The 17,285-nt window shown below is 30.9% G+C and overlaps 3 protein-coding genes across 3 annotated transcripts; all 3 read left to right on the forward strand.

The window, feature by feature from the left end:
* Positions 1-3,453: 3,453 nt before the first annotated feature.
* On the forward strand, positions 3,454-3,801 carry OCT59_022956 (uncharacterized protein; the record flags this gene model as incomplete). The annotated part of the gene is made up of 1 exon (XM_066150464.1): positions 3,454-3,801. The coding sequence occupies one exon, from the start codon at positions 3,454-3,456 to the stop codon at positions 3,799-3,801; it is 348 nt and encodes a 115-aa protein (XP_066006494.1).
* Positions 3,802-6,313: 2,512 nt separating this feature from the next.
* Positions 6,314-6,556, forward strand: OCT59_022957 (uncharacterized protein; the record flags this gene model as incomplete). The annotated part of the gene is made up of 1 exon (XM_066150465.1): positions 6,314-6,556. One exon carries the CDS (start codon positions 6,314-6,316, stop codon positions 6,554-6,556), a length of 243 nt encoding a protein of 80 aa, XP_066006495.1.
* Positions 6,557-9,128: 2,572 nt separating this feature from the next.
* Positions 9,129-11,543, forward strand: OCT59_022958 (uncharacterized protein; the record flags this gene model as incomplete). Its single annotated transcript, XM_066150466.1, has 11 exons — positions 9,129-9,190; positions 9,345-9,504; positions 9,598-9,780; positions 9,858-9,926; positions 10,009-10,038; positions 10,113-10,478; positions 10,550-10,641; positions 10,709-10,766; positions 10,840-11,110; positions 11,184-11,326; positions 11,400-11,543. The coding sequence occupies 11 exons, from the start codon at positions 9,129-9,131 to the stop codon at positions 11,541-11,543; spliced, it is 1,578 nt and encodes a 525-aa protein (XP_066006496.1).
* Between the last annotated feature and the right edge of the window lie 5,742 nt (positions 11,544-17,285).

Raw genomic sequence — 17,285 nt, forward strand, 5'->3', positions numbered from 1 at the left:
AGTGCCCCTTATCTGTCATAATTTACAGGAATATGACTCTCATTTGCTTATGAAAGTTATGAGCAAGTTCACAGCTGATAAGCTAAATTGCATTTCAGAGAATATAGGAAAGTACAAAGCCATAAATGTTGACCAGCTCTGATTTTTTAATAACTTTTAGCATATGGGAATGGGATTAGATAAATTAGTAGAATATCTAGAAGGAAAGCTTGAAAAATTCCCTCTAACTGTTAAGTACTTTACTGAGAAAGGCTATTCAATAGATAAGATTAAGCTTCTTTTTTGAAAGGGCATTTTCCCATACGACAGGACAAATGCATGGAAAAAATTTGATAGAACAAGCCTTCCTATCTAGAAAGGACTTCTATTTACTACTTAGTCAGTAAAATATTAGTAAAAAGAATTACAAACATGCTCAAAAGGTATGGCAAATATTCAAGATGAAGAACTTTGGAAAATATCATGATCTTTATCTTGAGACAGATGTACTTTTACTTGCAGATGTTTTCATGAACTACACTATCATGTGCTTGAAAAATGATGGCTTAAATCCCTCTCATTATGTTTCAGCATTTGGAATGTTTAATGATTCTCTTTACAAAAGTAGTGGGCAGAATTCAAACTCATAACAAATATGGATGAATATCTAACAGTAGAAAATGGCATTCGTGAAGGCATGACAATAACAAGTTATCGATACGCTAAAGCAAATAATTCATAATGTTCAGACTATGAGTCCAGCAAGCCGAATTCCTGAATCATGTATGAAAATATGAATGCTTTATATTCAGGTGCAATGATCCAATTAAAGCTCTGAACAGTTTGGGCTAAACTAGGAAACCGATCTGAAACCAGCTTAAAATTTGGTTTGGTTTGGTTTGGTTCAGGTATTAGAACTGAAAAACTAGTGGTTCGGTTCAGTTTAATCCAATTTTTTATAAAAATGTGAAAAATCAAATAGCTGTTCATCTAGTGATTATACAAAGTTGAGCCATATATCATTGGATTCATCTCAACGAGACATGTCGAATGGCGGTAAAATCATGTCTCTAGCATCAATAAATCACATGTTAATCCATGCTAAATGATTTATAAATAATTGGAATTAGCAAGCTATCTATTAGTGCTAGAGATATGATCTTTGCACCATTCGACGCGTCTCAGTGAGACGAATCCAATGAATATAAATTTGTCTGTATACGACCACTGGATGGCGAATAATGTCAAATTTCGCATTTTTTTAAAATTTTTGAATGTTAAAAATTAAAAATTCCGATACATGAATTTATTCATCATCTAATAGTTGTACAAATATGAATTAGGACTCATTGGATTCATCTCGATGAGATGAGTCGAATGGTGGTGAGATCATGTCTCTAACATCAATAGATCGTAAATTAATTCATGCTAAATGATTTATAAAAAATTGGCATTAGCAAGCTATCTATTGATGCTAGAGACGTGATCTTAACACCATTCATCTCGTTTCATCAAAACGAATCCAATGAGTTCTAATTCATATTTGTATGACCATTGGACGATGAATAAATTCATGTATCGGAATTTTTAATTTTTAACGTTCAAAAATTTTAAAAAAATGCAAAACTTGACATTATTCGCCATCCAGTGGTCATATATAGACGAATTTATATTCATTAAATTCGTCTCACTGAGATGCGTCGAATGGTGCTAAGATCATGTCTCTAGCACCGATAGATGGCTTGCTAATTCCAATTGTTGTTAAATTATTTAGCGTAGATTAACTTGTGATCTATCGATGCTAAAAATATGATCATACTGCCATTCGACGTGTCTCGTTGAGACGAATCCAATGATATATGGCTTGACTTTGTATGATCACTAGATGGATGGCTATTCGATTTTTCGCATTTTTATAAAAATCAGATTAAATCGAACTGAACTGCCAGTTTTTCGGTTTGGTTCTTATAGATTTCAGCTCTAATCTGAACCGTCTATAATCCAGACTAAACCGACCCATTCAGAGCTTTAGACCCAATACATGCCTACAGAAATTTTAGGTAAAGTAATACCAGAGAAAATACCAGATATCCAAAGCATAGTGTCAGATATAGAAATAGGCTATATATTAGAAGTTGATCTAGAAGCCCCAGTGCACTTACACGATTTCTTTACAGATTATCTGTTAGCATTCGAAAAGCAGTTAATTCCAGAAAACTGGCTTAATCTATATAACGAAAGATTGGTGAAAGATAAAGAAGTTGGAAATGGAAAATATGTGTCTGAAGAAAAGCTAGTCCAGACCCTTTTTATTAAGAAGAATTATGTAGTTCACTATCGAGCTTTTCAGACATATATGAAGTTCAGGATGAAGGTTACAAAGATTCATGGTACTCTTAAATTTCGGCAGTCTCCATAGATGAAAGACTATATTGAGAAAAATATTCGCAAGCGTAAAATTGCTAAAGCTAATGGGAACGAGTTTGGAGTCATGTATTATAAGCTAAAGAACAATGCAGTCTTTGGCAAACAAATGGAAAATGTTTGTAAACATATGAGAGTAGAATTACTTTGAACAGAAGAGGATAAAAAAATCAGACGCCTAGTAAGTTCACCATTGTATGTAGACTTTAAAGTATTTGAAGGAGGAATTACAGCAGTTCATATGTTAAAAAGTACAGTAACTCTAAATAAACTAATCTATGTAGGGCAGGCAATTCTCGATATTAGCAAGACTATGATGTTCAACTTTTGGTATGGTTACATAAAGCCTCACTATGAAGATAAGGCCTGTCTACTTTATACAAATACAGACTCACTCATAATGTGGATAGAAACTGAAGACATATATAAAGATCAAGCAGAAAGACCAGACATTTTTGATCTTAACTATTCAGGAGACTTGTTTCTAATAAAGAATGAAACAAAAGGGGATCCAATAGGCGAATCAGTATGCTTAAAGCCAAAAATGTATTCAGTCCTTCCAGCAGGCCATAATCCTAAAACTCCTAATGACCCAGATTCTGAAGACCCTAAAAAGAAGCATGGTATTTAAAAGGCAAAGGATGTTAAGAAATACGTGGTCAAAAGGGAGTTTTGACATGATAAGTTCCTAGAATGTCTTAGGAACAAGAAACTAACCTGGCATGATATGTATGGTTTATGCAGTTATGATTATCAAATATATCTGGAGAGGGTAAATAAGATAGGGTTGAATCCATATGTTAACAAGCATTAGATCTTACTTAATGGGATTTGAACTCTCCCTTATAGACATTAGCGAATTGAACTATATAAACGCCTGATAGCATCTGAAATATTTCCTAAGGAAGCAGAAGAAAGGACTATGAAAGTTAAACTTTATGTCAAGACATAGATGTTTTATAACAAATATTTTTTTCAGATAAAAAAAACTAAAGAATATATTTTTATTAATTAAAGTTTTTCTATCGTTATAGTAGAAACATTACAAAAATGGTCGATCATAAGGATATAGAACTTGCGCAAGTTAAAGTCATAAAAACTGCATTGCGAAAGGGCAAAAAATATAATAATCTTGCAAAAAACTATGGAGACTATCTAAAGAAATTGCGAGCTGAAAAGAATCTAAATGACTATATTAAGACAGTTGCAATCAAGATGTTTTCTAACAAAGAGGCATACACTCTAAAGCTAGAAAATTATCGCAAAAGATATGCAGATAATGATCTGTATGCCAGCCTAAAGGAATTATACGAGCTTTATTATTATATAGCTAAAGAGGAGAATCACGAAAGATTAAATGATGAAATAGAACAAATGCTCAGAGCAATGTCAATCTAATTGTCTTCTGGCAAAGCTTTTTTATAAGCTAGACTAGTGAATGGTGAATATATAGGGAAGACAAGTTACAGCATTAACATGAATATTATATATTTTTTTTTGGTGTATAAGCAAACGGGTAGGGAAGTCGCTATGTATACATTAATATTATTTTTTCAATTAAGGATATAGGCTCCTATAACAAAGTATGGGGTAGAGTTCCGAATGGATCAGGTTAGGTCAGGTTAATTGATAAACCTGACCTGAAATTTTTTTTCAAGTCAGGTCAGGTCAGGTTATATCAGGTTGTCTGTTTGACCTGACCTGAAACCTGAAAAATTTCAGGACTATTTTTATTAAAGTATTGAAAAAAAATGGTACAAAACTTTTTTTTTTAATATAATATTATGAAAAAAAACGTTTTTGCAACGTTTTTTATTAAAATATTGAAAAAAAATATTGCAAAATGTTTTTTTTAATATAACATTATGAAAAAAATGTTTTCGCAACGTTATTATTGAAATATCAAAAAAAAAATGTTACAAAACATTTTTTTAATATAATATTATGAAAAAAACGTTTTCGCAACGTTTTTTCTCGAAATATTGCGATTCAACATTTTTATATTAAAATCATATAAAAAAGTGAATCCCAATACTGCAATTCACTTTTATTATATAAAATCAATATAAAAAAGTGAATCGCGATATTTCAACTCACTTTTATTATATAAAATTAATATAAAAAAGTGAATCGCAATATCGCAACTCACTTTTATTATATAGAATTAATATAAAAAAGTGAATCGCAATACCGCAACTCACTTTTTTTATATAGAATCTATATAAAAAAGTGAATCGCAATACTGCAACTCACTTTTATTATATAAAATCAATATAAAAAAGTGAATCGCAATACTGCAACTCACTTTTATTATATAGTTGAATCAATAGTTTCAGGTCAACAGGTCAATCAGGTCAGAATCTTCATACCTGACCTGAATTTTTTTCAAAAATCTCATACCTGACCTGAATTTCAGGTCAGGTCAGGTCAGGTTACCTGAATTTGGCTGACCTGTTCGGAGCTCTAGACATTTCCTTCAAAGAAGAAAATGAAAAATTTAAGCTCATCAATAAAAAAATTAATGTTAATATCAAGGACGAACTCAAAGGTGCAGAGTTGAAACTACTTTCAAAGATTAACAAACTTTCCCTTCTAGCCAGCCAATGAACACATACATATAATCGTACAGCATTCTGTTAAGATGAAAGAAGTTCACTGCACCGCAACGTATGGGTGATACAAGCCAGAAAAATTCTTGTGGACAGTAACTCGTAGGCAAATAACCTTATCGGCTTTGAAGACGAGGCTTCATACTTATTTCACTTTTCCAGACGGAACTGAGAATGAACATATTGTTATTAATCATGAGAGCGGAAAGGAACGTATTCGTTTGGTCGATGATGAGGACTTGGCATATATAATCTGGTCTCAGGGATTCAAAGTAGACCTCCCAATTGTAATGGACACATGTAAGTAATGTTTAATATTAGCTATATTTTTTATGATATTTACGCAACAGATACTAATAGCTTTTATCTTATATTTCCACAACAGCTCAATAACCATTCTCCTTGTGGAGGTTTGATAAGATGAAGACACTCTTCGACTTGAAGGCAGACGATTATAATGAACTACCTACTTTTGCTGGAAGTGTTAAGGATACGCCAGAAAATATCTGAAAATAAGTTATAGATGAATTTTTAAGATTGCACAAGACATCCTAACATATTACTAACGTCAACAAGGCTACCTATTGTGAATATATTTCCCGTATCATTTATGGTGTGACATCAATATATGGAGGTGAAATTAAGGTTTATTCTCAGTATAAAATCTCAGAAAGTCACGGTAAAGATCCTGTTGATTGGGCTATAAAGATAGGAAATATCATTATCACAATTACTGAAGTGAAAAAAAGGACATCAATTAAGGAATTGCACAGAATGCAATTCAACTGCAGACATCTATCCAGTGCAATTCTAAAAAATGAACTTATGATACGGCAGATTTGCAGGAAGACGTAATGTACGGGATTGTATCAACTGCTGTGGATTGGATAATAATCAAGCTAGTTTCGTCTAGCTTTGATAATAACAGTAAAGGAAAAGTGGATGTATTGTTAAGGTCATTATTTCCCTCTTCATTACCAATCAACAAAGCTATCATATTGACCCATAACGATTTAGTAGAACCTATCAAGGACTTGTTTGGGTAAATCAAATGGGTATTTGATAGTCAAATTGAATCACAGGATTTATCGAAGTGGGTAAAAATAGAATAATAGGATAAATTAGATAAACATCATATATCATGGGCTAAGTCCCAAACTATGTATTTATTTTTTCACATGTAATAATAAAAAATTTCTTGGCAAAACTGTGAACAATATTCACGATCAGCCAAAATGGCCTACATATTTTTCTGATTTTGAATACTAGTATTATAGTCTATAGAGCATTAAAATATTATTATGTCATCTGAACTTGATTCATTGAAACAACGCATCATTGAGCTTAAGGCCAAGAATGCTGAAGTTAAGGCCAAATATATCAAGGTTATATATGAGAATGCAAAGATTAAAGCTGAGAATGCAAAGTTAAGATGTACTTTAGAAGAACATGAAGCTAGATTTATGAGACTAGAGCAGAGAGATAAAGAAAAGACCAACTTTATTGCCAAAATGGATGATGATATCAAGGAAATCAAACAATAATCGGCCAATGCCAGCTCTGTCGAGAACTCCAACAATGTTGTTTGCCTGGGTAAACTAGAAAGATGACAAATACATCTGATAACACATTTAATTCTAATGTATGCAAACCTATTCGCACAAAAACTAAGTCATTAGAGTATAAAGAGACAGATGATTTCTTGGATGAGATACATAAGAAAAGGATTAGTGATAAGATAAGGCAACGTAACAAAGAGAAGAAAATTCAGTGTGAGTCAACTGTTCCTTCTGACTTGTATTACAGATAAGAATGGGTCTGCAAATAATTTTCAAATTCTGCAATATTGCGGATTTTGGAGTTGAATTGCAGTTAGTAGCCTAGGACCCCAAAAAATACATATGGAGGTCATAAATGATCGGCAAGATTTTGGCCTAAAATAAGCAACTTTTCAGGGCTGGAATTATGATAATGCTGGTCAGTATCAAAACGGACAATAAAATTTAGGCTGGCACTATCTAAAAAAGGCAAGATTTTCATGAAAATTTAGATTCTTTTTAAGCAAACTCAAATGTGACTTTTTTATGTATTTTTCGGGGTCCTAGTAGCCTGCAATTCTGCAATTCTAATTGCTACTCATAATTGTCAGTTTCGTATATTTATAAAAATGCCAGAACTATTATTTCCAGCATTTTTTTATTTTTTTTTTATTAAAATTGCTGGAACTATTAGTTCTGGCATTTTTTTTTGCAGTTATAATAAGAGAAAATATTTCTGGCAGTTTTACAAATTACCGATCTATTTTTTTCTAAAAAATAAAATCATTTTTTTTTTAAATTTTGTTAATGAAAAATGATTTTTTTTATGATTAATAATAAGAGGAAATATATTTTTTAGTAGTTAAATTAAAAAATTTATATTTCATTAAAAAAAATTAGTTTTTTTTGCGGATATTCCACAAATCTGCAAATATTCCGCAATCCTACAAATATTTTGCAATTGAATTGCAGTACTTTGGATATTTGTGAATTTGCGAAATATTTGCAGAATTGCAGATAATTGCGGATTTGCGGATCTGTGGATTTTAGATTTAAAAATCTGCAATGTTCTGCAATACCGTAAATCACAATTATTCTGCAATTACATATTTGCGGCACCATCCTTAATTATATTAACAACAATTGGAAATTAAAAAATCTCTTACTTGATTTAATTCCTGTAAATGGTTCTCATACAGCTGGGTTAATTACTAGTAAGCTTTTACAAATTCTTGAAGAGTTTAGTATCAGTAATGATATTCTTGCATTAACTACAGACAATAGAAGCAATATGATAGCATGTGGTAATCAACTAGCAACTGAATTAGATCAGGAGTTTAATAATATGGCTTTTACTCATTACAGATGTGCTGCACATATTATAAATTTAGCAGTAAAAGCAGGAATGAATCATGTTGGAAATGAAATTAAAAAACTTTGTCAATTTGTTGTTAAAATCAAGAATTCACCATTATTTTTGGATAAATTATCAGAAATTTGTACCCTTAAAAAAGTTAAATTTCTTAAACCAATTTTAAATATAGACATTTGCTGAAATTCCACATATTTTATGATTAATAGACAAATCTTAATGCAGGGTGTTTCAGAATTACTTACAACAACAAATGTTGAAGAACTTGAAGATTTATTTCCAACAATATCTGAATGGCAACATATTAAGGTATTTTTTATTTTATAAATTATTATTTATTTTATTTTATAATTATATATTTATTAATTATTATTTTTTTTTTACAGGAATTAGCAAAGGTATTAGAACCTACTGTATGTATGAAGCAACCAATTTACTATAATCATCAAAAAATCCTACACAAGGTGATATAAGATTTGTTTTTAATGAAATGTTTAAAAAATTAGATCATTATCAAAGAGGAAATCACCATACACAAAGGGCAATAGCATCAGCAATTTGTAATAAATTGAAAGCTTATTGGGACAAATATTTGAATCAATTTTCCATTACTTCTTCAATATTAGATCCACGCTACAAAACCACATTATTTAGTCATAATGATATAACTGAAATTATAAGTAAATTACAAGAATTATATTTGTCATATTTACCCTTAAATAATCAAACCATACCATTAGCACCAGCACGATCATCTCGTGATTATTTCCTTAATTTACTTAATCCAAATAATATTCGTCAAGAAGTATCGCATGATGAATTAGATCAATTCTTAAATTCTCCAGTAGATAGTGGACCGAACTATACATGCTGCCCAAATTATTTTGGGATGCCATAATTCATTCGGTTTATATATAATTTACTATGTAAAGTGCCAAAATAATTTGGGATGCCATAATTGAATTTGGGATTTTACTTATAATTACGGCAGTCCAAAATAATTTGGGTGGCATGTATAGACCGAACCGTTAACATCCCTACACCTGATATGTAAAAAAGGTAACTTTAATCACATGATTGTGAACCAATGATATCTTTCCATGTGATATACTGTATTACATATAAATTAATCGCGTGAAGGAAAAGACGCGTGCTGAGAATTTGGTCTTCTTTTTTACTACTTTTGCTTGCATTTCTTTTATCCCTATGTTGCATGAATACTTCGAACGTAAATATTCCGAATGGAATATCTTGGGATTCCTGAACAAGTGTGAAATAGAACCTTTCATTCAGAAGATGTCATTACATTTCGTGTCTTGAAGCTATAGCTAATCAAGAAGAAGGTGGTAGGCACGATAAAGCACAGTATTTGCTCGATTGATATAGAAAGGCGAGTATAAGCTTTTTTTATTGGAAATACAGGCGGGAATTGATAGCAAGGGATCCTCTGAGATTTTTTGTTATTGGCGGTATCGAGGCGCAGGTTATCCTCCGAGATCGTCTGTTGTTCAAGACTAAAAGTCAACTCGGTACCGGCCCTGTTGGAGTCCAGATGATCCTCCGAGATCGTTTGACGTTCAAGGTTTCTAAGCTGATCTGACAGACGGATGGGGAATTATAAAAATTGGAGTGTATTAGTCAAAATTGTTGCTAATGATCGACTTTTTCATGCTAGGAACCTAAGCCCGACTACAAAATAGCTAGAAGATGGGAAGAGGAACACGTTAATGTTAATAGACAGATTCATCTCTATAACCCGACACTCGTGAAAGTAAACAACGGAATCGGAACTATAGGAAATATAGAAACGGTAAATGGGTTTTCTGCTGGATCAAAGAAGGAGGTTCCTTATTTGCAGGTGCGCTTTTTTTTTTTTGCTAGAAGTTAAGAATCGACAGCTTGACAAAGCAGTTTTAACTCTTTCTTTGTATTTAGTCTGATGATGATGATTTTCAACCTGCCATATCTACCACTCAAAAGCGGAAAAATTTATCCTTGAAAAGGGTTGGTAAATGTATAAAAACATTGCCTTGAATTTTATGGTTAGCATTTTTTAATGACTTTTAATGACTTATTATATCTACAGGATAAAAAATCGAATGTCCCAGCTAAAAAGGTGTATATAAAATGACCTATGATAAGGATTTGTTCACATGAATTCCTCTAAAAATTTTTTATTTGTGTGAATAGGTCAAAGCCACCAACAGAGATGAAGAAAACTTAGATCTATTCTTTAACAGTAACAAAGCCAAAGGATCAACAAGCTCTGATTTTTTGAAAAATATGGCATCATCAAGTTCGCAATACTTGGAAATGACTAACGGCACAAGCGAAGTTAATAGTTCCAGGCCATATACTCTACCTCATCAAATACAGTCTGCACCAAGGAATCAAGACTTGATCACACCACACAAACCAACTCTTTATGAGCATACTGCGAAATATTTGTCAAAACATTTTTCAATGAGTATTAACCAAGATTGTGTTATTATGAAAGCAAATCAAGTTGTAACAATTCCATCGGAAATTCGCCATTGGCTTATTGACTCATTTTCAGTAAGTAAAGATAGTTTATTCTGATGTTATGTTTAAGGTATAAATATATTAACGATTTCCTTATTAATTAGTCCGAAAAGGATAAATTCAAATCTTCTATTATAACTTCTTTCAACCCCGATCATCCATTTAGAAAAATTTGCGAAATTATTCTATATGATTTGTGAGTATACTAGGACCTTATCCTCTTTTTTTGACATTACTGACTGACTCACATTGTTTCAACTCAGTTTCTCAATGTCTAGCGAAGCTACTCTAAATCGAGATATTGGAGAGAGAAAGTATACTGTAAACAGTATAGTTCCTCTGTTTAAGGCCGTTGAATCAATATATCGAGAATATGTTTTCAATTGGATCGAAGTTCATAAAAGATGTCAAATCTGTATTTCCAGAATTCGATTTTACTTTAAGCAAAGTTGATGGAATTGGTTTCAAAACTGGAAGCAACAAAGAATTAGTATTTATTGAGATCTCCGGTGGACCAGAAAGTCCTGTTGAAAAACATGTTAAAGAAGACACGGAAAAGTTGATTAAAGAGGCAATGTTTGGCTTAATTTCCCTTCTTCGTGATTACTTGGATAAAAACGCCGAATATGCAAGGAACATATGCACTTACATGGTGCAAGGCATCGGTAATGTACAGTATTTACTTATTGTACCAGTTATTTTGAACATTATTTATCTTACTTCAATTATTTATATTAGGTGACAGGATTACGCTTAGCAAACTTCAGCTCGATCAAAAACACTTTTATAAAGTCTTGCAGATTAAGTTGGCAAAACTTCCATTTTCATTTGATGAAGTCGAAAAATACTTAGAAGTTTTTGAATTATTATACGCATTAATTGTGAGTATTCTTTATACACTTTATTAGATCTTATGACATTTTTTTTTAGTCTAATTTATATTTTTATTCACAGAGCGAATTGAAAAATACACAAAAGGAGTTGAAAAAACTAACGTGCTCAAATTCAGCTGTAGATCAGCCAACAGTGAGAAGTTGGTTATGGGTACTGAACAATATTGCAACGTGGGAAGGTGTTGGAATAACATATGAAGGTTAATATGTTTTGTTTTAACCATTTGAATGTGAAGCAAAGGCAAGACATGTTATAAGTTTGATACTGTTATATGGCAGTTATGAAATATAATAAAGATTTTGCTTTGTGATTTTAACAGTCATTATTTTAAATTTTTTTTTTGCCGATTGCCATGAATCATTGATAAATGTGCAGTTAATGTTAGAAAAATTATTACAAGTTACCGGTTATGCTTTGCGAAGGAGGAAAAAAATCGAAAAAGTTTATAGGCCATTCAAAAGCATTGGTAAATCAAAAATAGTACGAATTAGATCTTTTCCGGATTAGATCTATTCTTCCATCATTCATCTTAAATCTAACTGCAGATGAAACCAAATATGCAATGGCTGAAATTTTAACGCATAAGGTTTGATGAGCTCGGACAAGCTTATCCAGCCTCAGCCATCATTTTTAAGAGAATATTTTTCTTTTGAAGACTAGCTAAAACGATTTAATAAAGTTCTGCCCACAATTCGGGCTTATATTTTATTTGTTTTGTGGATGTGTATGAGTATGTGTAATATATGAATATGTGAAGTACTGCGCTATAAATTATCACTTGACATACTGTATTATGTCACATGATTCATTAATTCTTCTGCACAGTTTTGTCGAGCTCGGACAAGCTTGTCCAGACACTACCATCAAAAAATAATCTAGTCATATGCACAGTTATTCCGAAAGATAAATTTAACCTGAGCTTATAATGCGTGTTCATCAGAAATATAGGTTTCGGGAGATAAATTTAACCGGATGCTGATCCAGCTTCTGCTCAATTTTGACGAGCTCGGACAAGCTTGTCCAGACTCTACCATCAGAAAAAATAATATTTTTTGCACATGCATTTTATTCGTAATCATTTTCTCGAATTCCTATTATGCTTATCCGGCTAAAGAAAAAATCCGAAATCTGATTGGCTGATCATCTCGTGATTTATCGAAATTCGCCAGCTCTTGGAACACTCCTAGAACTATTGAGGAACTGGCAGGGAGATCTCATGTAAATATAAAATTAATCCGAGATATGACTCTGATATGCTTGTAATTGAATAAAAATGAATCTGATATTTTATTATAATATAGTTGTTACAAACTGTTATAAATCACTATAAATTGATAAAAAACAGTGAAATTGCTATAAATCTCTTAACCAGTTAAATCTGTATGGTGATATTGTCTAATATAAGTTGATAAAGAATCAATATAACATACCGAAATTGCTAAAACCACTATAAATCAATAAAAAATTATTATATTCTATTATAATCTACCAAAACACTAATATGGATTTAGATAGTAAAACCTATTCTAACTGAAGCTAATTGAACTACACCATAAAGATGTAGACTCTGGAGAATATACAAGAATAGTTGGTGCAATATTGCTTTTAGCAGAAAGACATGATCATGAAACACCAGAAATGTGATGTTCTCGTATTCGTGATCTATTTAGGAAAATACTAGAAGAGAATCCAAGAATCCTTTCTAAGAATAGATATAATATTACAATGTATGGAAAGCTATATGAAGATGATAGGATTCATAATCGTCCAACCAATTATATACATCAGGAAATTTGTTTAGGCGTAATTTAGTGTAATATTTCGGAGGTGGTGTAAAATTTCGAAATATTACACTAAAAACGTAATATTACAAAAGTTTACGCTCTTAAATTTGAATAATTATCATAATTTAAGAATATCTCACTATCTACTGATCCAATCAAGACGATCTATAGCTCATTGGAATCAGCTCATCAAGACGAATCGAATGGTAGTAAAATCGCATTTCTACAGTTGATAGAACGCTCTATAGTATGCAATAAAGTTTTAAATTAATAGAAAGTCATCTATCGAACGTAGAGATATGATTTTACCACCATTCGATTCGTCTTGATGAGCTGATTCCAATGAGCTATAGATCGTCTTGATTGGATCAGTAGATAGCGAGATATTTTTAAATTACTATTATTATTCAAATTTAAGAGTGTAAACTTTTGTAATATTACGTTTTTAGTGTAATATTTTGAAATTTTACACCACCTCCGAAATATTACACTAAATTACGCCTAAACAAATTTCCTGATGTATATTGCAGTATATGTGACTCCTTAGTTTTCATACCTGCAAATGGTCATTTTGAGGATTGCTATCAAGATAATCACTTGAAGAAATGTATTTCTGGAAATACTATTTCAAATGAACATGCAAGAATAAATGAAATTCTCCAATCTATTGATAGTAGAGAATTTAGCATCTGGCAAAATAAACAATCTATATTACGAGAAGAGGCAAAACTGAAACGTCTTCGCCTAAAGCTTTTTTTCCAATCTACCTCACACTCAGAAAAGGATAAATTGGCATCAATATCATATGATTATAATACTCATACAATTTTCTATGAAGCTTATGTGCAAGTTAAAGCAAATATAGCAAAAAATACTATGCCAAGTGCTCCAAATTTTGAGTCAGCTTATATTTTACTTACCAAAAAAGAAATGATTACACTAATTTCTTATCAGTTATCGAATTGCAAAAGTGATACAGGTGAAATATTTATCTTGTCTCGATATGCAAAACAGCCAAAAAGGCACTGTGTTGAGAATGTTGACTAATTCTGAGAAATATTCTACATTATAGACTATTGCTTTTAACTGAAAATTAATATTATTTAGCCAAAGGTGCAATGTATAACTTATTCTTTATTTTTTATGCAAAATAATCTGCATATATGATCACCTAGTAAAATTGGTCAAAGACATTATACATGAAATGTATCACCTGCCAAATTTTCCAGATTAGTCTTTAACCCAGATCCTGAATATTGTCTTAATAAAATAATATATTATCTACACCTTATGGCCTAGGCATGTGTGACTAAAGTTGCCTGCTGAAACTCTACAGGCTATTGTCGAAATGTTAAAACTAAAACCTGTCAAAATGCTGAAATGCCAAAATAGTTTTGACATGTCAAAATTGTCGAAACCTAAAAATATTACATTTCATGTAATAACTCAGTATTCAATGATCGTAGAAAGATGCACTATAGCTTGTTGAAATCATCTCATAACGATGAGTCCAATGGTGGTGAGATCGTCTTTTTATGATCACTGAATGCCGAGATATTGAGCGAAATGTCAAAAATTGGCATTTTGTATTTTGCAATACTGGGGTTCGGTATATTTCACCAAAAATCATTTCACCGACAATCAACTTACTAATAGTCATTTCACCAAAAATTATTTCACCGACAGGATCATTTCACCGACAGGATTATTTCACCGAAAATCATATCACTGAAAATCATTTCACCAAATTTTAATCTTTGATAACTGATAACATAGCCACAATTATTAATTTAATATTCAATAGTTTTTATTTTGAAAAATGGGAAGTCTGGTTCTAAGGATTAACAATGGTTAATCATGTTTATTTTTTTTTTTAGATATTTCGTTATTAACGTAATGTTTTTTATATTTTATCCATAGGAGTCATTTTATACCTTTTATAGTAGATTAACAACTACATTATTAAACCTTTTAACAATTTAGAATAGAGTGAACCACTCCACCTCTGACAGTATTTACAGGTGGCAACCGTTAGAGTTGAAAGAAAAATACGGATCATTTACATGATTGTTTTATGTATGGTAACCTACTACTAGATTATCCTGAACTTTTCTTGTTCCTGTCTATTCAGGCTTGGTTAAAGACCTGAATAGTTTTTTTATTTTTTATTTTTTCTAGTAAGGGTCCGCTCCATATTGGTTTGGACAAACTGAAGTTATTAGTTAGAATAGTGATGTGATTTTCATTGTAATTCTCCTTACTATTCATAAAATAAAATAAAATAAATAAATAAATTGTTTTATAATGCTATTTTTTTTTGTATTTTTTTTTACTAATATTTTTAGTTGTCGGTGAAATGATCCTGTCGGTGAAATGATCTTGTCGGTGAAATGATCATCAGTAAAACAACTGTAAGTGAAATGACCCTGTCGGTGAAATGACTGTCAGTAAGTTGATTGTCGGTGAGACGATTTTTTGTGAAATAAATGCGTCCTGCGATACTGTGCTGTTTGACATTTCACTTAATAACTTGGCATCCAATGATCATAGAGAAAGATGCACCATAGCTCGTTGGAATCGTCTCATAATGACGAGTAGAATGGTGGTTAAATCATCTTTTTATGATCACTGAATGCCGAGATAATAGGCAAAACATCAAATGGCGCAGTATCACAAAATACAAAATGCTGATTTTTGACGTTTCGCTCAATATCTCGGCATTCAGTGATCATAAAAAGATGATCTAACCACCATTTGACTCGTCATTATGAGACGATTCCAACGAGCTATGGTGCATCCTTCTACGATTTAGAGAACACCTACTTTTATGGAGGACTTTCGACAGGTAATATCAACTATCTAGTACCTTTTCATACCACCATTTTAAGTACAGGGTCTAACTTAAAGGCCACTACAGCCCACGATTATCCAGCACTGATAGTACAGTTATTTACCTCAAACAGTATACTTTGTAATGACCACTCAGACAGGAAGTAGCAGGCATTTCTGAGTTATTATATGAAACATAATATTTTTAGGTTTTGATAATTTTGACATGTCAAAACTATTTCAGCATTTCGACAAATCAGAGAGTCAATGTCAAAATGTCAAAATAGTTTCAAAAATTTTGACATGCCGAAACTTCTTAATTTTGGCAGGCAATTTTATAGGACCCCGAACAATATATATATAGATCAGATAAAAAATTCAAAATTTACTAAGGTCAATAAGCAAATATTTTTCATGTCTGCTAAGCAAACTTTTATCTAACCCATAAATTTTTTACACTGCTAAGCAATTTATTTTATGATATATATATATTTATATATAATTTTTTTTATAAAATATGTATATAAAAAAAACTAAAAAAACAAAAATTTTTGAAATAATATATGGATAAAGCTATTATTATTTTTTTGTAATATTACAATTTATAGGCACTTTAGTCAAAGAAAATATCCAAAACCTTCTTAAGTAAAGTTGTTCAGCAGGTTCGAATCTACTTACATATAAATTTTTATCATGATTGAATAGATATTTATGGATTTATTCATATTTTTTGTAACGTCACCAATATGCAGAATTTTTATTTTTAAAATTTACTGTAAAATTTGTCAAAAAAAATATTTTTAAAAAATTTTCTAAGTAAAAATGAAATAACTTTTATTGATTATTACAAAAATTATAGTGTAAAATTATAAAAAAACAAAAAACCACTTATTTTTCCCTTTCCACCCACCCGTTGTTCTTATTTTCAATGTTTTTTTACTGTTACACGAATGCGTATATGATTTATAATTTTAATATTACGCAGACGCGTATTTGTTTTATCAAAAACATATTACACGATCACGTCTAAAAATGATTCCTGTATTACATATACAATTAACTTATTCTTTGTATTAAAAATAGTAAATTTTTTTTACACAAACATGTTTATAACTTTGTTTACATATTTTATTAGATTTTTTTAATGTGAAAAATGTAAATATATATTATATTATATATATATATTAAAAAAATCTATCCTGCTACGCAAATATATATCTGACTATTAATAATTTAATACTCTGCTACGCATAATTATATCTGACTATTTAAAAATTATGTTATCAAATAAGCAATAATAATCTCACATAGGAAAATTTTTATATGTTGGTTA

This window comes from Rhizophagus irregularis, chromosome 32 (genome assembly GCF_026210795.1).
Source record: "Rhizophagus irregularis chromosome 32, complete sequence".
NCBI lineage: Eukaryota > Fungi > Glomeromycota > Glomeromycetes > Glomerales > Glomeraceae > Rhizophagus > Rhizophagus irregularis.